The 24,383-nt window shown below is 39.6% G+C and overlaps 1 protein-coding gene and 1 long non-coding RNA gene across 4 annotated transcripts in view; one reads left to right on the top strand and one right to left on the bottom strand.

Annotated features, from left to right (window-relative positions):
* Positions 1-852: 852 nt before the first annotated feature.
* LOC145552769 (uncharacterized) lies at positions 853-1,918 on the top strand. Its single transcript, XR_014088895.1, has 2 exons — positions 853-980; positions 1,215-1,918. It is a non-coding gene; the product is annotated as an uncharacterized LOC145552769 (long non-coding RNA).
* Positions 1,919-19,118: 17,200 nt separating this feature from the next.
* The window catches only part of ccdc85al (coiled-coil domain containing 85A, like), a 38,008-nt gene continuing 32,743 nt past the window's right edge, over positions 19,119-24,383 (bottom strand). For 2 of the 3 annotated variants that reach the window (XM_081606648.1, XM_008409327.3), the window contains exons 3-4: positions 24,232-24,289; positions 19,119-20,265 (exon numbers count right to left, since the gene is read on the bottom strand). In XM_081606648.1, the coding sequence (XP_081462774.1) occupies positions 20,247-20,265; positions 24,232-24,289 (77 nt within the window). In that variant the 3' untranslated portion in view covers positions 19,119-20,246. The remainder of the gene's footprint in view (positions 20,266-24,231; positions 24,290-24,383) is intronic. The other variant, XM_008409336.3, reaches the window with a different exon arrangement.

The following is a 24,383-nucleotide window of genomic DNA, read 5'->3' on the forward strand; positions in this document are numbered from 1 at the left end:
TGGATCAAAATCTCACACTGAATCTGCTCAGACTTCAGTCTCACTCTCAGCCAGTCCATTCTAACCCGTCTTCACACATATGCAGCCTTGGAAATCAAGTTTGACGGCTTCCTATATTTGAGAGTCACTATAACAGCATCCCTAGAACTGGATTCTTCCGCATCAGAAATTCAACTCTCTTCTGCTTTTCAGACAGCATCTCCGCCACCTTTAATGCCAACAACCACACCACTTTTCACACCTGACTGGAATCCTTCCTCAACATCACATGGTCCGCTCTCTCCTCGTTCAGCTATGTCTCTCTAGAAAACAAGATTTCATAGTTAAGAACTCTGTCTCCTCTTCTTTGGCTTGTTTGTTTCCTGGTGTTCCTCAAGGTTGTGCAGTTGGACTTCTCCTGTTTATTTTGTCCATTGTCTATGTTCTCTTTGTTAGCATGCATATATCAACAAATACATATTGAATTCCTAACTTTCAGAACCCACTCACATCCAGAAATAAAAGTTTGCATAAAAGTTTCTAACTTTCATCAGCTAAATTATGATAAACTATAATTTTAATAGCTGGACCGACCCATTTTTTTTTTTACTAAACTTGAATTCAAATTAAGCGTCACTGTTCACCAGTCCATTCTAAAGCCGCTCATATTAAATTTAAGTCCTGCTTCTGCGTCTCATCATCAACACCTCCAGCTCTGTCTTTTTCCATTTCAATAGCATTCAGTTTCTCCATTCTTTCATCACAGAAGCTGTCCTTAGGAATCTCGAGTCTCCATTACAGACTTTCTTAAAATTCAAAAATTAAATGTAAACAACTTAAAACTGGAAGCATTCTTGAGGTTTTTAGTGGAACAACAAGTGATATTAACGTCTTTGCAGCCCATTGTATCTGCAGCTTCATGAAGACAGTATCAAATAACTTCTGCAGTAGCAGCCATCCAGCCATCCACTGGTAAAGGATATCTGCTGCAGTCCTTGCAGGTGAAAACATGAATTTCTGTATCTGCATTTTGTTTGTTTGTAGGGATCGCTACTCCATTTCCTTATATACTAATATGTTCATGTCTTTGTGGTTATCTCTCCTACATAGCTAACTAGTATGTTATATGTATTACATGATTCTGTTTTTTTTTTTGCAATAAGAAAGAAATTTGCCTTTTTCTTGTGCTTCCTGGGAAATATATATTTGGGTTTGTTAACTTTTCTCCCTCCCAGTGAAAGAGGCAGTACATCACAGAAGTGAATCAGATGGGGAATCAGACAATTGTGTGGGTACTTATGGCTCCTCCAGAGGGAAATACCCATAAAAGGTTAACAAAAGTCACCTTTTAGACTGCTCTCACACTCTATTAATCATGTTAAGATGATTACGTAAAGCAAATTATCCATCAAAGTGGGCTCAGGGAGGTCACAAGAATAATTTAGTTTTTTTTTTTCTTTTGCAGCAGTGGAGCTTGGCTGGAGAGGCTTCCAGATTAAAAGCTCAAACAAAGACTGAACTGAATATCACAGAAACCAAAGCGTACTTTGGTTTCTGACTTCACATATGAAATCCACCCACAGAAAAAAATCTTTAATAAAGATGTTTCAAAGGATGGACAAGTTCATCAAGGTTATCACCACACAGTTTAACCAGTGTAATATTGTAGTACTTTACCCAGGGGCTGACCCAAAACATACAATAAATCCACAAAGGATTAGAAAACGGAACGTAGTCTAGTCAAAACCCAAATCTTGATCCCAATGAGATGCTGAACGTGAGGAGTTCAGACAAATGTCAGAAACCGTAAACAACTAAACAATAATTTTATCCTGGAAAAGACGTGAATTGATAGCCCACTACCGGAATTTATATTCATTTTTACTCAAAATATCAGTAATGAAATGAACGAATTTTAAGATAGATGTTTAATGTAATTCGTCAAGGTTTGTATAACATCTTACTACGAATCCTAACTCAGTGTATCTTTCTGCATAAGAGACCTCCTCTGTCCTCATCTTCAGCACTTCGCTGCAGGATGATAATTCTCCGATGTCACCTCCACATCCCCACTGAGGATCTGTTCTATTCCCCTTGTGTCATCTTCCTCTCCTCCCTGCCATGCCCTCTTAATGTTTGACCCCTCATCGTGACAGTTTGAGCTGCCATTGCCAGAGTGCCTGGAGGAGGCCAGCAGGAGAACATCATGCACCTCCCCACTACCCCTTTCTGTAGAAAGAAGTACTGAAATGGAAAGGGAGTCCACCTACATGTGCAGCTCCAGACCCGTTTCCATTAATAGCAGAACAGAAAATGTGTTATCTGACTGAATCATGTAAAAAATATATATATATTTTCAAGAACTAAAAATAAATCACCATTGAAGAAAAGTTATGCTTTGTCATGTGGAAAGAGATATTTTTCCAAGACTTAGTTGTTTTATTCAGTTAAATTGAGAGATAGTAAATCACCAATAACAACACATTGAGAATAATTAATTAAAGAATGGCCTTGAAAACAAACACAAAAAAAAAATCTACACTTCTCATCAGCTGTGATTAATCTTGTTCTCCTCCCTTGCTGCTTAGTTTCAGACTGCCCCCACGGTGTCCCTGTTGTTTGCCTGATTGATCTAAAATACACTGCTTTTGAATCTTTAATTTTCATTAAACAGCGGAGTTTAAAGCTTGTATAATGCCCAACAAATTCAAAACTGCCATCAATTTTCTTCCTGGATCTCTCATTAGGGATTCTGGCCACAGTTCTGGTGCTGCTGCTGCTGCTGCTGCTGCTATCCTCAACAGGACACTGGCAGATCTGCCTGCACTAATAAGGAGAAAAGTGCAAAGTCATACAGAGGAGGAGAGAAGAGAGGAAGCAGCAAACAGTTCCTATCTTGTTCTCTCATATTTATTTATGTTTTTGCTCTTTGGTAGCAGCAAATCTGCTGGGACACACAAACCAAAATGACCTAAAAATACGTCAGGATGTTTAAAATATAATGTACTGTATCTGAAAGTGTGTCTTTGTGGCTTCTGAATAAATTTTGGGATGGTATGATATGTCAGATCATTTTATAGTTTCTGATATTCACTGAAGTCAAATTTTCCAATGGAGGACATGGACAAGTTTGTTCGTTCATGAAACAACATTTTTTTTTCTCTTATGATAATTCTGGATTAGATTATATATGTTTTAAATCTAATTTTCACACTAATCTTCATCAAGGAAGAGGATTTATTTTTTCATAGGCGATACAGCTTACCTCCCAGCACAAGCACTCGGCAACACTGCAACCTGATCTTTCTATTGCTTATATATAAATGCTGTGCCCAGTTTATGCACCTCAACAAAATAATGGCATACACAGTCGAATCTGATTTGGATGGATGGATGGATGGATGGATGGATGGATGGATGGATGGATGGATGGATGGATGGATGGATGGATGGATGGATGGATGGATGGATGGATGGATGGATGGATGGATGGATGGATGGATGGATGGATGGATGGATGGATGGATGGATGGATGGATGGATGGATGGTTCTTTTTTTGAGTAGATTGAATCACAATTGGCAATAGATGCAAGTATAAAATACATAGTTCTAAACAAAGTTTCATCAAAACCCAGTTCATGATTTGTGAGATATTTACTCTACCGTACCTGAGCAATTAGAAGAAAAATGTTTCGTAACTCTGGCAGATTTAAGTTTAAAGTGGTCTGTTAATTCAGGCTGGAAGTAATTTTTAAAGTCTTGGAATTTACTGTTTTCATTTAGATAATTTTAGTGTTATTAGTGACTTGTAGTTTATGCCTTTGTACTGAGTTTTTTAGTTCTTTAAAAAACTCAGGACACTTCTTGTCGTAGTCTCTTATGTCAGTACTACTTCTTAGCTTTTTGTTAGATTTTCCTGTGTTTCCATTCAGTTTCCTCTCCGCTCATTACTCTACCTTCCAAGCTTTGATTTTCCCCCAGTTGCTCTGCATTCTGTTGATTGTTTTTGACTGGTTTCCACGCCACAATCACATCTCCGCAGTAATTAGGCACCTTGGTTTCTCTCACTCATCATCACTGGAGTCTACTGTTTCTCTGCTATGGCTCCTGTGTGTATGCCTCATGTTCTGTAAGTTCCTTGATTAAACTCAGTATCCATCACTCGTCTGCCTCTCTCCTGTCGCCATTTGGGTCTCCTCAAAAACCACTAATGTGGCATCTATGAACTGACATAAAATGTGATTCTACAGTCATCATCCATAAAGGCTTCATAATTATCTTACCAATAACATTTGAAGCAACCTTTCCTGCATGAGATATTTTTGGGATGAGTTGCTAAATGAGTTTCTTTTTGCAGAAGTTGCTTCAAACTCAAATCTATACAAATGATTAGATTTCCTTAAATTTGCAGGGCTGTATGCTGTTAATATTTTTATTTGTTTCTGAATGTTTGACAGAATGGACTGTGGTGTAATGATTAGAGTTTGCATATTGTCTTTATATGTACACACATGCACAGATTTTTTTGTTCCACAGTTCTCCCAGCCTCTCCAAAATACAAAAGCACTCATGTTAACGGTTCTGCATGGACCTCAGACCAGAGAGCAGTCATCTGTGACTTATGTGTCACTTTATTGGCCTTGAGATGAACTGGAAACTTCCCCATTAAGAAATGTACTTTCAGTGTCCAGTATGTCCCTTGTGTTTACTCTTAAAACATTTAGATGGGTACCAGAGTTTGGGTGGTTAATAGTCACATTTACTCACTTACATTTACATGAGTAACTTAGAGAAAGTACTTCTAGGAGTAGCTTTACTGCACCATGCTTTTTTTTAGGGTCATAGGGTTAGAGTTATAAAACTGTTAGCTTTTTAGGTATGAAATCATAATTATGATTTATTAACTTATCTGGAGTAGCAAACTGAGGATGAACTGTAGAAACTGAAACTAAATATTTGTTGCTCTCCAGAAGAACAGGTTCTGTGTTAAATGCTGCACTATAACACTATTTTAGAGCATGTAATACTGATGCTATGTGGTGTGTTTTACTGCTGTGGAGAATGTATCCATTCTTCATGCTAGGTTCTTGATGTATGAGGCTGAAGAAGAGTCAGTGAGTTGAATTCATGAATTTATTCATACCAAAATACAGCTGTTCCATTTCTCATGTGACCTTTAGGAGCTTGCAGGACAAAATGACATCAAGCAACAGTTGGTAATTTTCTTTGTTAGCCCCTATCTAAGCTACGCCCTAAACAGGGTGTTCCCTAGCGTGTCATATCCTTCAACCTCAGCTTTAAGGGAGTTTCCTAACATGTCATTTTTCTTTAGCTTTAGCTTTGCAACTAGCTAAAAGAGACAGAAGGAAAACACAGGATTATTTCTTCTCAACACTGCCCTTTGAAATTGCTGTACACGGTACTATCAATATAGGAACACATTTACTCGTAGGGTGTTGGGTATACACAAGATCCTAATAACAAAAAATAATAATTATAAAGTTGTTTAAGTTCAAAAGCGGTACAAAAAAAATCTTAATCTGAATATTCCATCGTAAGTCAAGTTCTGACTTTCTTCTTTGTGAATGGTAGCTAAATAACAAATATGGCAACAAGTGTCTTTTTTGAAAGGACATGAAAAATTAAGTGTGGTAAAGCTACTGATTTCTCTGACCCTGATCTTGTAGTTTTGTGACAAAGTTTCTTTTTTAAATTTTCTAATCAGGGTGGCGTTTTCACTGCAAATTCTTCTGAGTAAACCAAGTTTTACTTCAACTTGAATAAACATCCGAACTGAGGCCCTGTTCCGACTTACTTTACTGACACAGGTTTTTTTCCCCTGACTGAAAATAAACTTGAGGTGAGCTAATGTAAAGTCAGTTTCCAGCTGAGATTACATGACTATTCACTGCATTCATTAATGTCTTTTCTATGTAGACCCATAAACTTCCTTGCAGCTACGTAGCGCCAACAACTCGGAGTAAAATGAATGGAGAGGTGGCAAAAATTATGCCTCAATGGTTGTTGTACTCCCCTGGAATGACACAGGTTTATGTATAAAGGAAGGGACGGCAAATGATCTCTTTTTACTGCTCCGCAGGTGGTGTGATAAATCTCCCTCCACAGTGGACATTTTAAGAGCAGCTTGGCCTGGTTTTACAGAACATCCACATCTTGGTTCTATAAGAAATGACAAGCAGATGCTACAGTGTGGAAAAGTCACTTTTGTTCTTCAGCCTGCAGTGCAAGGTCAGATGTGATAGATTCATCGAATCCAGTAATTCACCAAGTAACATTTTCCCCACATTTGTTTTCCTGACATAAATATAGAAAAACATACAATTAAGGCCTTCCTATGCAGTTTCACAATGCCAGAAAACGAGACTCTTGCCAGTAGCAAAATTGATTTGCATGATGAAGGGCCGGCTTCAGTTTCACCTGCAAAAATCCCCTTTGCATGGACAAAAATTAATGTAAGGAAAATGAGACAGAATGAAAGTTTATACATACACACGTGGCTCTGTTGAAAACCATTAACAGTTTTAGGAGGGTGGAGTTATTTGTTCTTCTCATGAGCTGACAGAAACAATATTTCAAAGGTTGCAATTTAAAGCCTAACATTCAGATTTGTCTCCAACACCAATGTCAAGCCCACGTCTGTAAGGTATCCGTGATTCTTTGTTACAAATTAAATCAAAGTTGTTACTATAAATAGTAAAAAAATGGAAACTGGAGGAACCGTTCGAAGAATTGTTGTACCAGAACCTGTGGAGCTCATTACTGAGATCGCTTGTCATGTTTTTCAAACGCTGACATTTTCCACTAACCTTAAGCATTTAATGGTCTGTTACACATCACAATTCAGCTGACTGAGATTGAAAAAAGTAAAAAAAACAAAAAAACGTCCAGGGATGAGAGTTATCATTTTACGAACCTTAAAATATCTGGAATTTGGATTGATAAAATGTAATCTTTGACCTTAGGAAAAAAGTCTCATCATAGGCATGCTTTTTTTATTTACTCAGAATCTGTGCTTTCTATGTCTATAATTTAAATTCTTTAAATGTTCAAAGATGATAGAGGCTTAACACAAGGATGTGAAGCCGGAACTGCGATGAAAGGTGCTTCTACAAAATATTGTTTTTATCTGTGAAAATTTTGAAACCTATGTATCATTTTTGCTGGTATTTCACAAGGATTTACAAATTGTTTTTTTTTTCTTTGATGTGATAAATGAAAACTAATTGTCCAAGCTGATGCTGAGATTCTGAGCTCTTCTTATCGTGTCTCTGTTTACCTCACCAACATTTTTTGCTTCACATTTCGGCCGAGTCGCTTATAAGCTTCCTCCATGACATATTCCTCTCAACCTGCTGCTGCTGCAATAATGGTGGGAGAGTTTTATTAATGGGGAGCTTGGTGACTCCCAGTAAAGGCCATTTACTCCGAGTTGTTGACTCTGCTGCTTGGACCAAATGTTAAAGCTTCTTGTTGGAGATAAGGTCAGGCAGGATGACAGGAAATATGGAAGTAAAAGCGATAACTGCAGTATGAGATGTTTGGGGTGACGTCCACACAGTTTGTTTCTGGAGGCATCAATGTTTGCGCCATCTGTCCACCATGAACGCCTGAGAAGAGGCTCTTCCACCCTTTCAAAGGATCAAACATACAATAATTTTTTTTTTTTTAAAGGTTGAATCTTCCTCTGGTGAAAAGTCAAGAGTCTGAATCTTGTTTGATAAACAAACCCCTGTTTAATAAAACTATTATGTTTTGCTTAAGATTTGACCAGATAAATGATGAATATATTTGTTCTGACTCAAAGCTAGCCGTTTTAGCTTTCCACAACTTTATTCTTTATCCATTTGCCGTGTTTTCTGGTTTTCTGTGGCTTTCACAAAAAACTCATAGTGAAATTAAATTTTCCTCTATTTGTACATTGTCATTTGTAAAAAATAAACCTTCATCTTGTTTTATGTTTTACAAACATAACAAATTCAACTACAGAACAATAAATTTTGTTGCCATGTCAAGAAATGTGAAAAAGTACAAAATGTATGAATATTTTGCGAGGCAGTCCTATTATTTATGCATCTTTTTCTTCCTCTTTCCATCAAGAAAGATTTATTAAGACTAGACTTTAGAATCTATTAAAATAAATTAAAAAAATGTCACACTGTAAAAGCACAGAACTGACAGAGGGTGTGCTTTCCTTTTCAACAATGCCTGCAAATCAACCACACGAGAAGGAAGAAAGCTCAGAAACCAGCAAACACGACTGGACTGTCTAAACAAATTTACTGATATACATCATCTAAAGACTGACAGCTGAACTTTTAAAAATAGCAGCCTCTCTCTGTGTCAGCAGCATGACCCCACATGCTGATGTTGAGCCAATGGGGTCACTTTGACGTCAGCGACGCTCTTGCTGGCAAAGGATGATCACGATCTGGCCGGGCTTGGGAGCATGCAGGTTTTAATGTGGGTCAGTGGATAACCTTCTGCTGCGAGGATGCACGTTCCAGATAAATGCTACGACTCACTGTGGCATTTATATGTTAAAAGCAGAATAGCTGGGCCTGCAAAGCAGCAACTTTCCCCCAAATAAAGTGCAATTTAAATAACAAGCATCTCTATTCAGCTGTAAATAAGGAGGTCGGGGTTTATCTCAGCTTGAAGTTGATCCGTGAGCCACGGGCAGACGTTCGGAAGGGAAGAAAAATTGCATCTCAGAGGCGTAGAGATAAAACATACATCAAGTTGGTGTGAGGAGGTAGTTTTTCTTGCGCACCTTCTTAATATGCTGACATTGTTATTGCACTCTCGCACAGCTTATGTATTTATCAGAATGAAAAATCTGAAGGGGCAATTGGTAGAGATAGAGCAAAAGAGGAAACAGGCAAACGCCTGACTCAGAGAGAGATAACGCACACTGCCGGAGGGAGAGGAGGGTTCAGCATGAGGATGGAGCATCTGCTCCTGCCCACTGGGCCTCCTTGCTAGTGCAGTGAAAACTCACTTACTCACACACGCACACACGCAAGCATGCACACACACAAAACTGAAAAAAAAAAATCCCAAACTGCTGCTGAATCTAATGAGGCCGAAGCCTGCTGGGCAGCAGGACGGCTGCTCCAGCTCGTCTGCGGGTCTCTGATTCTTGTCCCAAAGCTCCTCACACGTCACTCGCTGCTTCACACCATCCGCCCCGTTTTAGCCCAGGCAGAGTTTCCTCCCAGCATCAACCAGATCAAAACCTTTGCAGCAATAAGTGGAATGCAAAAGCAGTACTTTGCTTCCACTTCAGTGACTTGGCAGTTTTTCCATGTCAGAGAATTAACAGTACACTTATTATTTTTATTTTTACATAATCTAAATGAATTTATTTCAGTTTCAGTGCGTACGTGAGTTCCTGACGTGTGTGAAAGCTTAGCATTCAGAGCAATAAGGATCTAATAAAACAAATGAACTGCAAGCATGAATAAAAGACGATATTTTAATAAACATGTGTCATGGTTAGCGGGGACTTGGGGGTCTGGAGGCAAATCCCACTGCTTAGTTGTGGCAGTTTAAAACTGTGGCAGTCTTGCAGCAAATTCGAATGGAAAACAATGCAGATCAGTTGTGAACCACTTTGGTCCAAACTTCTGATGAATGAATGTAGAAAACAAGAAAGTAAAACAACATGAAAAAGTTGTGCAGAAGAGTCAAAAGCCTGCAGTTACACCATTTCACGTTGGTATTTTTAAAGAGTTTCATGTCAAAATATGAAACATTTGTTAAGTATTTGCACCCCTGTTCTGTGCAGAGCGTGTCTCCTGGGGCGAAGGGTGTAAAATTACCCCAATGGTCAAATAGCAATTAGCCGAATTGATCACAGGTCTGACTAATAAATCAATCAAACAGCTGCAGCTGATCCAGAATGCTGCTGCTCGGGTTCTCACTAAAACCAGGAAGATAGAGCACATAACACCAGTTTTAAAGTCCCTACACTGGCTCCCTGTAGCTCAGAGAATAGACTTTAAAATACTGATGTTAGTTTATAAATCTCTGAACGGTTTAGCACCACAATACCTTAAAGATCTGTTATTACTGTACCAACCGTCTAGACCCCTCAGATCTTCTGGTTCTGGTCTGCTCTGCATCCCCAGAACCAGAACCAGACGAGGAGAAGCAGCATTCAGTTTCTACGCACCACAGATTTGGAACAAACTTCCAGAAAACTGTAAAACAGCTGAAACACTGGGTGCCTTTAAATCTCAACTTAAAACCCACCTGTTTAGAGTTGCTTATGGCTAAATTAGGGTTAGAGTGCGGGTTTTGATGTCTTCCATGATTTTATGTCTTTACTGTTTTTAATTTTTTTTTTTTTTTTTTTTTTTTTTTTTCTTTTATGTATGGGGAAGAAAGTGAAAAATGAGGGTGGAAAACGATGAAAATTAAAGTGGAATGGAAATGGAATGGAACCAGTTAAAGTCCGCGGGAGGGCAGACTCCTCTAACTATAAGTTAGTTAAATTCTGTGTGGGACGGCGGCGTCCTCTGGTAAGGGAGTTTGTTTTTTTTTTATTTTTATTTATTTTTTAATTTTCTCTCTTTCTCACTGTTTGTTTCTGTTTTTGTTTTAATTATGTAAAGCACTTTGAAATGCCTTGCTGCTGAAATGTGCTATACAAATAAAATTTGATTGATTGATTGATTGATAACACGACAGTTTGCGCAACTCCAAGTTCAAGTATGTTCATCTGTACAGACTGAAGCATGAGCTTGAGAAAACCTCAAATTGAATCAATGCTGTGACATTTCAGCGACATTTGTATTGACTCTGCAGCAGCAGCGCATATGTGAAGGAAATATGGCATCTTGACTTCAGCGGCATTTGGCATGTTTTCAAAAAACACAGCCCTGTTATTTTGCGTCAAACAATCCACATCAGCAGCCGACGCTGCAAAGCACACATTTTCAAACTATGTTTTCTTCTATCCAAGGTTAGAGTCCAGTTTCGTGTCCTGCCTCAGCGAGAAGGGGTCGAATGTGTGTTAAGGACATGTTGAATGACAAGACTCACTGTGGTGCTCCAGATATAGATTACCCCTTCAAAGCTGCCCAACTCATCAAGCCAGGAAAAGTTTCCTCTTTCAAAAACTTTGCAGCATTCTGATTTAGGTGATGACGATAAAACTGTGTGCGCAACAGTGTGAGGGTGCAGGATAGGAATGTCTTAGCATTTGTATTCTGCAAAATTCATAGTCAAGGATGGATCCCTCTTATATGGTCATAATGCTTTAAAAACAGAAGTGTGAGTTGTGTGAAGTGTGACAAAGGGTTAAATTTGTTCCATGTTATACTTTGGATTCATCTCCAGTTTCCTGCCGTTTGCAGTTAGAATCCACCAACAACTGGTGTCATCAACCCTTAGAAATATTTACATTTGATCATGTTTTGGACAATGACTAAAATGGCAGCAAGTCTTTGCCAGTTTAGTCATTAAAAGTGACAAAGAGTTCACTTGTTTTTTTTTGCATGAGCAATATCTCTTCTTCCATTCAAACTCTTTTTACCCAGTTATGTTGGAGCAAACAAGTCAGAATCAGAAATTTTCACATTTGATGAGCAAAATAGTCATGTTGAAGATTTCATTGCTCTGATTGGCTGGGCATCTTAGGCTGCGCCAAATGACAAGTACAAGTATATGTAAAGGAAGTATTCGTAAAATCCAATCAAACTAAGGAATTGCTTACTGATTTGGTAAATTGTCTCGCAATCAAAGGTTCCTCTGCCTGCTAAATGTTTACCTTTGATTTATTTTGTGTATTTGTCAAATGAACAAGTGTCATCCTCTTGAATGCATGACCAATGGGATCCAACTGGGATAAACAACAAGAAAGTAAGGGACTTTGTCCTTTTTGATAAAATGTTCAACCCAACTGAGAATTATAAAATATAATGCATCTTGGTCTTTCAAGCTATCAGACAGGTGTGCTGACTGACGGATGCGTGAGGACTCATTATGGCAAGCTGATTTATTTTTTTCAGCTTATTTACAGATGCAATCTGTGGCTAATTAGCATGTGATTTGCTGAAGGAAGTGGGTAATTATGCCATCAGGGGCCTACCCTGCTTGCAACCTTAGTGCAAGCAAAGGGAAGCTTGAAAGGTGCAGCTCAGCAGCATGATTTGTGTGAAAACTGCAAAATTTTCAATGACTTTTTGTGATGTAATCACGTTAACTAGTGCCAGTGAGAATTTTTATGCACAAAAGAGGTTAATTGCATTTTGTTTCTCAGCCTAATCTGCACCTGACGTTCAGATATTGGAAAGTTTTTCTTTTTCACAAAACAGGTTAAAGCAGTCAAAATGCATGTCGCTTTGGGACAACATTTCACTGCAGATCCTATTTTTTTATCTCACGTTATCTTGTCTTAACATGTTTGAAACTGCGAGTTGTGTCACAGTTTTGAAGTGCTGACGTTGTTTCTGCATTGTCCGTCCTTTAGTTCTTGGCTGCAAAGTGAGGTAGTTGCGTAAACTCAGAGTTGATCTGCAGTGACAGCAGTAGAAGCAGGCAGAAGAAGAAAGATTTGAAGTCACAGAGAGACCCACGAGTAACTCGTAGAGACAGGAGAGAGAAATTCGAGACTGAACTTCAAACTTTCTCATAATAGGCTGTTACCCAGTGTAACCTCTATAGTGGATTTTTTTTTTAGACATTTTCTTTAAATGTTTCAGTATTATTATCACGTGATCGCCCCTTAATCACATGAGTAAAACCATCTGAGAGGGAGTTTTGCTATTCCAACGTCTATTTCATAGTAAGAAGGTTTGAGGGTGGCGTACAATTATCGTCATGGTGATCATCAAATGGAGCAACTGAGCAACTGGGTTTTACTGGTTCCTGCATGTTGCACGGATATTATGAGAATTAATGTACACATACAGTTCTGTGCAATAAAAATGATGACTTTTTGTATTTTATTGGGATTTTTTGTGATAGACCAATGAAAAGTAATAGTGATGGCATAATTGTTTACATGGTTTGCATTTTTTATTAGTGATAAACAAAAAGAGACAGAGGTCTCTCCATATCACAGTAAGCAATAAAAACATGGCAGAATATAACAATTAATTCTACTATTTTACAATTAGAATATCTAATACATCCAGCATTCAAATTACATAAACTTTTACTCGTTCTTCTATTACCTCAAGAACTGTGTTTACAAAAAGAGTTGTCTTTATGTAAACACATTTAGTTGAATAGTTTTAGCAATGAATGCAGCATGGATTATAGATAGACTGCTGGCACAGTGTATATCAGCAAATTATATTTGCTTTTCATTTTAATTTGAATGAATCAGATGGAATAAGACCTGGAAGACTTTTGTTGTGTAACGGTTCTATTTTAATGACCTGATATGGATTCAAGTTAAATGAATGAATCTAAAGGGAACATTAAACTTTCTAGTTGCAGCCTTCTGTCACATAATCCTTTTTTCAGTTTGTTTTTCTCCCACTATTTCAATATCTCAACTGGCAGCTGCTTAATGGTAAAAGTAGTAGCATAATGGCTATTATTTTGTTTTATAGGGAGATTTGGGTTTAGGTTTTATGGACATAAAACATGGAATGAAACATCAAACAATTTCAGAGAAAAATAGTGAAGTGCTTGTGTACTACTTCATTTAGTTTAGTGGTACAATGATCCATCTGCTAAAACCAGGTAGACACATCAACACATTTCTCAGAATGCAGGATCTGGCCTCAAATGCTCCTTCAAAGACCGACGCAGAAACACTCCTGTACCTATTTGACGTCCACTCTACCTGTCGCGTCCGTCCGTGGAAACAGCCGAGGTAGGACAGAAATCATGCTCGTTTGTGTATAAAAAAGAAAATCTTCCTGAAGCTGGAGGAGCGAGCCTCAGCTGGACTCAGCAACTGAAGGAAGAGGATGTGAAATCGCTGCCCGGCCGGAGGGCACGCCATGCGTGCGGCGCCCAAAACAGCACCTGATGCAGCGACGGATGTTATGGTGAAGGAAGCTCGCGTGGCTTTTGGTTGACGGCTTGTTGCTTTTCATCCATCAGACAGCGTAAACACACGAGCGGGGCGGATGGGATGTTTTTAACGAACACCATTCTGTCATTCTACTTATCTCTGTCAGAGATCAAATCAATACAACAAAGTCTCAACTGTGATGATGCCAGAAACAAGCTTCAGAGCAGACACACAGCTATCGTCATTTGACCCAAAACAACGAGAACAGTGGCTTTCCAGCTGAAGCTGGGTGTTTTCAGATGTTTGCAAGCTTTAAGATTCTGCTTAATTTACATATCCTTCTTGTCTTTATTCATTACAAAATAAGACAGCGGAGACCTTTAATGAATGTTGAAGCACTGCACCGATAGTTTGACATATTTTACCATTTTTTCCTGTAACAATCGAACACGATGCTACGCCTGGATCCACAGACTAACACACACCTAGAAGATAAAGTGAGGAACAAAAGGCCACCTTAGGCCATTTCACTATATTAGTTTAGCTACGGGGCTTGAAATAAAGGATCAGATGACTCCTTGGGGACATTTATGATGACTTTGTCCCTCCTGCTCTTTTGAAGACTCACATTATTCTTTCTTTAAAAATAGCCGAAGCCGTCTGCGAAAATAAGGCTGCAGGCACGCCGTGTGACAGCAAATATGATTGTTACAATATGCTGGTAAATAAATAAAGGTGTTACTAGTGAAGTGGGAAGTTTTGATATGATGAAAAAAACACAAGTCTTATATAACTTTTTTTTCCCAAGAATATGTTCTCTCAGTGCTATGATGGATTATATAATTAATCTGCTCTAACGTGGTGAGAATGTGTTAGAATAATATTCATCGTTATTGACCATATGATTCCCTCCCTCTGTCCATCCATCATCTAGCATCATTTAACTTAAACCCCTAAGCTCCTATTATTATTTTTATTTCATAAAAGTTACATACTGCAGTTTTAAATGCACTCCTGTTCTTGTTACATTGTAAGAACTGAACATTTCCTCTGTAGGTCTCGTCTGCTTCAAAAGATTTAACACTCCAAGTCAGTTTCAGATGAGTTTCATATATCTTCTGTTCCAGATAAGAAATGTGCACAGTGCTAATGACAGATCTGTTATCTGTCTTGGCCATTAGCTTTAGTGTGAACTAATTAGAGGATGCAATTAACTCCAGTTGTTTTGTGGTCTAGTCGCCAGAGTGTAAGGTATATATGCACTGATTGTTACATATTATGTGGCTGATCTCCATCCAGCAGGAACTTAGACTTTCCGAGGAAACAAGCGTTGCTGGTGCCGTTTTCACAGACATTTTTATTTCTTTTCTCTCTCTCTCTTTTTTTTTTTTTTTGCCTTTGTTCTTTCCATAAGAACTTAGTAGCTTCATGAGTCAACAGTAATGTAAAACAAAATTAACAAATTGCCTCGGGATCTTACACATGCGCGCACTTATTCAAATTAGTGTTGCTCTTTATGACTGCTCAAAGCTCTTTGAGTGCTCTAACTGCAGCTTCTCCCCCGCTGAATAAAAGGATTACTGTTGCAGTTTACCTGTGGCAGCAGGAAAAATAGAAACTTACAAAGTTCTCTGACTGCGAGTAAATGTAAGGGTTTAATGTTTTAGTTAGTCATGAGTTGTTCCTGCGCAGCCAAACAGTGCAATTTGTTTGATATGTCGGCTGTGTGGACATGTCAACCCGTTCGTGCTTTTTCAGTCAGCGAATTGCTGTTTTTGTTTATCTAGGATTTTTAAAGATATAAATAAAAATAATCATTTTTACTTCCACTCTCGTTGCACGTCATGGCTGTAATAGGATCAGGATATTATTGGTCATGATGTCTTGCTCAAAATGCCTCCAGCCATGCACGGCTTATCAACATATGGATTGTAAAAAGCTCAACGGCTTTTCTACAAAAATGACACCGTACCAGACTTTGGTTCTGTTTTCTTTGGTGTCACAGTTGCGAGCAGGAAGGATGCGCATGTGTGAGGTGTGTTATTCAAGCAAAGAACAGAACCACGAGAGGAGACGAACCCTCTAGGAAACGGGAGTGATCACAAGAGGTTCCAGCACCAACTGAGGAGAAAGAAGGCAGATCAGTAGTGGAGAAGGTGATTGGAGAATAAACACAAACAGGAAATCTTGGGATCCAGGGGGGAAACTAAAACAACAAAATACACATGGTAACTCCAGGACATGAATCCATTAAGATACAGAGCAAACAAAATTTCAAAGTTCCACTCGAAATAATCATGGCATTTATTTATTGAGAACGTTGTGCTTGATCTTGCGTTGATCAGCTGGTTTTCCCGGCAGACCAGCTGAATGTCATGTCTGCTGGCTGGTGGATTACTGTTATCATGCAGCTGCAGGACGGCTATGCTCCGCCGTGGCCCTCGCCGTCGTCTCTTCGCTTTACCAGCTGACAGATTTGGTGTTTGCAGATTTAGCCTCGCAGCTTCTGGGTATGCAGATGGGGAGGATTGACCTCATGCGACCTTGGACGAGTGCCCTGGCGGAGGACAGTGGCGACCTCGGGATGGGCGAAAATTGTGCTGCATTGCAGCAGAGCAGCTCTGGGTGCTGCATGCTTTCACCCTTACACACATTAAACAAACACGCAAAGATGCAGCGCTACTTCCTGGAGCAGCACAGCATGCTCAGATGTATACAAATCAATATAACCACTCACACTCTGTCTTCCTGGGCAAACAGGGAGAGGTGTCCTGCATCTCCTACTGCTGTATCACTGGGTGAAATGCACACACCACCTCAGTGACTGTGCATGCCGTGATCACTTATTACCAAGCATTTCCCGTTCCGCTTCCCTCATTTGTGCACAAATAATTGCAGAAAAGTAATAATACGCAATTTGAAAAAAAACAAGCGCATTCAGCAGACAACAATAAAATTAAATAAGCTGGTAGAAAATTTGACAGATTCTAAACATGTGTGTTAAGGTTCATCTGTGCACCATTCAGACTGCAACTACACAGCCATGAATGCACCAGCCAGTTTCAGTATTACTGTATTACACGTAAGCAAATGGCTCTATGCCAAGACAGCCACTACAGGCCTCCTAGTCAGCTCAGCAGGGCATCCACAGGGGTCCAACATGTCACAGCAGAGTGGAGATGTGTAATTTAAGCACCAGCACAGCTCAGCACCTCATTAAACAGTTTTTTATTTTATTTTCTGGGACCAATAAAAAAATCCCTACACACAGTTTTATCACCTTGATGTGTCAAACAAACTTCGAGCACGGGGATATTTAGACGAAGTCTGAGGAAAGTGAACAGCTGCCCAGAGCAGTGAGGGGCTATATTTTTACCTCTTGGGGGCCAGTTTGAGGGTTATTCTGTGGATCTCTGGCAATAAATCCAGTAAAAATGAAAAAAATGAAAAAAATGAAAAAAATGAAAAAAACAAAAAAAACAAACGATGACCGACTACAGGTCTTCTTTTCTGCTGGGAAAACTTTGGGTTCTACCACTCATGTGGATGCTATGTTGACATTTAAATTCAACCTAAGCCGTGTTGGCCTGCAGACCCAGTCATGGAAGCATGAAGACCCCTTTCAGTAAGATAATGTATCCTGCAACGAAGCCCTTGTCATAATTCAGATATACAGCTATAGGCCCAAAATCATTATATTCCATATTTTTTGGACTATAAGCCGCTACTTTTTCTCCACTCTTTGAACCATGCAGCTTGTAGCCCAGTGGGGCTTTTCTGTGGATTTTTCTGTAACCACTAGGGGGCTCATTAGCAGGAAGTGAATCATTGGAACTCCAAATTGATGACCACACTCCAATCTGGTAGATGGCGGTAAATGCATCTTAAGTTGGTTGCCACCCACCCACCAATAAAATACAAAAGAAGAAGAAGAAAGTGCTGATTTTCATTTAGAATAAACACATGCTAGTAGCAGACACAATGGAGAAATAATGTTTTCAAACTCATACCCCCTCATCATGGAAACAGCAGGAAGAAGTTTATATGATGCAGCTTTTAAGTTGAGGGCTATCGATCTGGCAGTACAGATTGATAGCCGCTGCACGTAAACTCAGCGGGAACCAATCCATGGCTCGGTGATGGAGACGGAGGGCTGCATCCTTAATAGCAGATTTATTCAGGAAAACCGAGAGCGGCGGAGATATCAGCGGCTTATAGCCCGGTGCGGCTTATATATGTACGTTTCCAGTTTGTTTTTTTTTACTTTGTGGGTGCGGCGGCTTATAGTGAGTTGCGCTCTATAGTCCGGAAAATAGGGTACATCGTGTGCAATGTTAGACTTTATGCTATTTCCATTCAAACTGGAAGTTTGTTTCTGATAGGTATGGGTGGGTGTGGACAGGGTCTTCTGTTATGGCCCCTGAACTGAAGAGATAATAGTAACTCAGTTTCTCACGATGACGTGCACTGGCACAGAAACTGTAGGTTATTGGTCTCTTGGACAAATTGTATTCCCCATTTCTACTTTAACAGTGAATTAAAAGTTAAACTATTACACTTTTTAGCTTCACAGTTTTCATCGGCTAGATTGGGGCTCTGCAACCTGCAGCTCCAGAGCTGCAAGCATCTCTTTGGCTCACTTAATGTAATAAACAATGAAATATTGTTTCATTCTTTTGCTCTGAGCCCCCAACACATATTTATATCCTTCCAAATTACTGATGAAAAACGGATTCTTTTCATGACAGCAATTTATAACTGCTGGCTAAGTTTTTGCACGTTGCTTCAGTTATTTTGTTGATTTATTTCGGGTTATGTGCTCCAAGTATTTGAGGTTGGAAGGCCTCCTAGCCATCACAATAAACTTTAGCTTCTTTCATAGATTTTCTGTCAAATTCGAGTCAGGACTCTGGCTGGGCCAATTTAAAACATTAATATAACTTCTAAAAAGAACATCTTGGTAAAATAAAAGTTGCATTTAAATCTGTCACAGGTATAAACAATATTGGATGTTCTAGTACTGTATCTAATAATCTAATCTGGAGACCCAAGTATACCGTCACCGAAGCTGGTCATGCTTACTTCACGTCCATCTGTTAAAAAAACAGCATTGCTGAGATAGAAAAACACAAGCACACGATGCACTTTTAGATAAACACTTCTGTTTATTATTTATTATACCATACGCATTTTCATATTATAGTTCTAATACAAGTAAGTCAAAAATAATAATCATAATATATTTGTATATAGAGATATATAGAAAACTAATCCAATAATCTACTTTTTACTTGGACGTCACTTCCTTGTAAAAAAACAAACAAACAAAAGAAACAATATGGACAACATATCACCTTCCACCCAGCTTCAATATAGGCGCTTTAAGGGAACATAAGATAATACAAAAAAGAAAAATTACACCTGATCATTGCATTTTGTAGAACTAGAACATCTGTCAGCAGCTAGTAACGTTGACCATCTTGGTTTAAGACACAGGAAGAGTAGTTTTTTTTGTTGTTTTTTTGCAAGGTTGTCTTTAAGGAAAAAAAATGTGTTTTTACATTTACTTGAAATGGCCAGAGTGGTGATGTTTTTACGAGGAATGATGGTGGCCATGTGATCGTCTGGATTTGGAGACTGAGATTTTAGAACATTAGATTATAGCAGTCTCATTACACATGTCGAAGGTAATAAATCGCCAAAGATTAGGTAGAGGACAGAGAAAGCAGGGGGAGACGGGAAAGAGCAAAGAGTGTGGGGAAAAAAGAATTGACTTAAAGAACAAAGAATTGAAAGTTTTCTGTGCTTCCCCAATCATGATCTACTTTTGTAAACAGAGGATAGCAGCACAAAAAGTGCAATGTCCTCAATCTCCTCTCCAATCCCCGTCCAACCTCCCTGTGCTCTCTCCAGGAGTTAGCGAAACCGCAGCTGGCACCGAGAGATATCCGCTCTGATCCATTTAACCATGGCAGGCCTCATGAGTCTTCCAAATCATCATTAGCATTCTCATCAAAAACAGAAAAAGGAAAAAAAAAAAAAGAAACCTTCTCACTCCACATCCCGTTCAAACTCCTGATATGTAGAAATGAAAACATGGAGGCAGGCTGTTTTAAGGGCTGTGCACATGGAAGAGGTCTGGGACTACAGACGGTCCGGAGCCATGGAGGGCGGCTTCCAGAGGCCCTGAAGTCTGTCAAGCCCAGAGTCACGGGAGGGCTGCCCCACTACCACCCCTCTTTCTTTGGTGAGGCGTGGGTGGTCAAGTTGTCAAGAGGAGGCATCAAAGCTGTACAAGAAAAAAGACAAAGAGGAAAAAAAAGTTTTTTTTAACTGAAACCGTTTCTGAGATGATCTAATAAATCCAAAAGCAAGCAATAACACATGACAGCAGCACTCTATTTCATGTTTTTAAAACTACAAATTGTATTTCAGTGTACTTCATTGGTGTTTTATGTGATAGACCAACAACATAAATCAAATAATTGTGAAAATGAGCATTTTAGTAAGTAAATCTAGCTGCTTCGAGAAGGCTCAAGGGCTTTGTTGGAGAATATTAGTGAACAACCAGCAACATTAAGATCAAGGAACACAGCAGACAGGTCAGTGACGAGCTGAGAAAAAGTTTAAAGGTTAGGGGTAGACATATCTACATATTTCCATCCATCAATCATTTGCCCGTCTTGGAGACATGGGGGCAGCAGGCTAAGCAGAGAGGCCCAGACTTCTCCCAGCTCCTCTGGGGGAATCCCAAGGCGTTCCCTGCTAGCCGGGTAATACCGTCCCTCCAGTGTGTCCTGTGTCTTCCTCTGGGTCTCCTGAACACCTCACCAGGGGGGCGTTCCGAACCAGAGCTAACCTCTACTGGCTCCTCTCAATGTAGAGAAGGAGCAGCTCTACTCTGACTCACACCCAGATGACAAAAAACTTTAACCTATCTCTAATGGAGAGCGAGCCCAGAAACTCATTTTATCTGCTTCTATCCGCAATATTGTTCTTTTGGTCACTACCCAAAGCTCGCCTCCATAGTTGAGGGTAGGTTAGGCCGGTAACTCAAGACCTTCGCCTTTTGAATAAGCTCTCTCTTCACCACAACAGATTTAGTTGTCTAACTCTATTTACCGGACTTCCAGCGCACAAATTTCTGCCAACTTTAAAAATCAGCTGTGGCTTAACTATATGTTGCAGAAGTTCAGGATATACGTTGGGTGAACGTTTTGTGGTGATACTTACAAAAAGTTGTAAGTACCCTGCAATACTTACAACATTTTTAGAAGTTCCTTTGCAAAGAACCTTGCATAGGCTGGGACCTTGCATAGTCCCATGTTTTGTTGACCTGCGGTGACCCTGTGACAAAATCTGCAAAGTCTGGGATTTTTAGAATCGGGAATGACAAATGTGTCCCAATTGTCCAAAGTACCTAAAACGAATACCAGGAAACTTTGCAGATATTTGGTACACAACTTCAGACAATTGGTGCCCACTTTAAGACACTTGGCCCCTGTGTTTTGGAACATTGGGACATATATTTTCGGACATCAGTCACACACTTAAATTGGGACAATTGACACAATTTGGGACAACTGGCACACAGTCTTGGCTTGGACAATTTGCAAACATTACATTATGAGATTTGTGTGTGCCAATTAACCATTTAAAACAGATCCAAAATGGAAATATGACACATCGAACAAGTGCAGACTTCCACAGTTTAGGTGGAAGAATCTGTGACAAGAAGAAAACCATGTGAAATCCTAGTTTGGTTGTATTGTTCTGCTTATGTTTCACTTTTCATACTCAGGCGCAAAATAATAAGAGTAGTAACAGATTCCCAGAATATTTTTATTTTGCTGCAACAAGTCAGGAGAGATGGATAATGGAAGAAAACTGTTTCTCTACACATAAATGGAACTCCTGAAGAATGTGATTTTTAATTTGACTGATGCTTGCAAGACATTATTTATTGGTTGATTGTGTATTTTCTCATTAATGCTCAATGGGTGCATTTAAATGAAGTGTTAATCACATGTTCTTCCACCCTAATTCACTAGCAGACTGTAATCACTAGTGACGTCTAACTTGTTACGGCACGAGAAGCCTTCATGAGACTGAGCTAGTTAATTGTAATTAAGCTATCATTAATGCTGCTAGAGGCAAAAAAAGTACAAAAAGGCCATAACTACTGCCTTATTTGCTGGGTCATTTGTTCATCAAAACCCAACTCAGCTGCCTCTGAGTCCTCTATTTAACCCAATAATACATCTCAATCTTTCTCTTTAGTATCTATGCCACCTGATCCCAGCTTGTGCAGCAAAGTTGTGCACTAGACATCTAGTGAACTTACAAATAAAAGCTGAAAGAATCTGCACAATTGTGTACGTGTATTTTTTTGAGGTCAATGCTTCTTTTAGAAATCAACAGATCGCACTGAAAGGTCAGCAGGAGACTCAGGCCTCTGCTTGTCCATCCCAGAAAGGTCCAGACAGATGATATTCAGGTGCATTGCACTCACCTCTCAAAAGTTCAACAAAATGCAATAATTGGAATCCCAACTACTTGCAATCCTGCATGCACAGGCTTTATTGATTTCAAAACTGGTATAGTAATAGTACTACCATATTACCCAGACTATAAGTCACTCCAGACTACAAGTTGCATCATCCGAAAAATGCAGCGTGAAGAAAAAACAATATATATGTCACACTGGACTACACTACACAACACAACACATTCATTTAGAAATTGTCCAACGTAAAGGGGGACCTCATCCACAGGACTGATATGATCCAGTGACACGTGTTCAGTTGCGTTTCAAGACACTGACGGAAACTGTCAACTTTGGCTTGTAAGTCAGCTGGCAGTTTCTGACGCGCTGATGTCCGTGCTCTGAATCAGGGTGGTTAGGAACGGTTCCGCTCCAACAGCAAAGTGCGTAGAACACCAGAGGCGCATGCAGGGTCAATCTGAGGTGAGGTGCTTGCATTGCATGAAGCGGCAACACCTGCAAAGCAATGCATTTTCATCTTCTTGGTAACTACCAAGGCATGGAGATGTAAGCCTCAACAGGTGCTGCAGCAGTTTCGAAAGATAACACCGACCGATAGACTCGGCTATCTATGTTCTACGGTAGGAAAATCTGATAAGGTATCACAGACCTTCAGAGAATCTGTAGTGTGTTCTTATAGCATCCATCTGTGGAGTTGTTCCTCAAGCTGTGGTCCTCCTGCTTCTAGTCTGTAATTAGCTTTCCTCACGGCTGCAGACAGTAATGTTTAATCCTTGACTCACATCAAAAAGTATGAATTAACATCTAAGAGAAAAATCTAATAATTTGCACCTGACTATAAGTCGCAAGAGCAGCCAAACTATGAAAAAAAAGTTTTAAAAAGTTCAACTTATAGTCTGGAAAATGCGGCATACAGAATAAAAACTAACATTCTCAGCTTCGTCGCCTTTTGTGCTCCTGACAGAATGTTTTGTGGCTGCTCGCATCTGTTCAGTGCTGCATCAGAGAGCTGAGGGGTGACCAGTGCCAGACTTCAGCCTGCAGTGTTAACGCACCCTTCTTACTTGTCTCCTAGCTAGCCACAGACACAACGTACATCATCTGATGTTTTTTTGTATGACACAAGAGGGAAGGGAACTGCGCTGTGGCGGCATATTGTTATATTTAAGCATTTCCCGACAGAAACGGCCAGGCAGGTACGCCGTGTTTCTCAGTCATCAAATATTAACAGCCATATCAGCCTGACACCGAGGCCTGATTGAAGATGTACAACGACACACAGAGGCAGAATAGGGTCACCTCTAACGCCATCGTCCCAGTAAACTCCCTGATTCCACTTGAGAAAGCGTAGGAACTGATGCAGTCGAGAAACACTTAGACTGACATCGTATTTAATCAGGACCAGACTATATGTTTGTTTATTCCTCAATGATTCCTATGAGAATCATATGGCAAATACTGCCATATGTTATGCCTCTCTCACCGAGAGATTTTTTATTACTTCACGTAAATCCTGCTAATGTAAACCCCTCCAGCATAGTCTGAATAGACGTCAACACAGGAGTTAAAATCAGAGAACCACATGAATGGTGAAGCAGAATAATGGGAGCTAATTACAGGATTATGGACCCTTCTGGTAAAAACTGACAATGCCCTTGACTGGCTTTTCATCTTCTCGCTGAGTCCCTAATTAACACAAAGGCGGTTCATAGGGGAAAAAAAAGCATAACAATGTGCAGAGTGGTTTACCTGTCCCATAGCTTGACATTTCTGCAGTTGTTGGTGCAGCAGCCTGCTGATATCAAAGCTGTGGTAGAAAAAAAGGAGACACAGAGGAGGAGACAAGTCTTAAACGTGTTCTTCTGACAAGCAAAGAGGGGCTCATTAATTTAGAACTGATG

Source organism: Poecilia reticulata, chromosome 1 (assembly GCF_904066995.2).
Source record: "Poecilia reticulata chromosome 1, P_reticulata-male-v2, whole genome shotgun sequence".
In the NCBI taxonomy this organism is placed as follows: Eukaryota; Metazoa; Chordata; class Actinopteri; order Cyprinodontiformes; family Poeciliidae; genus Poecilia; species Poecilia reticulata.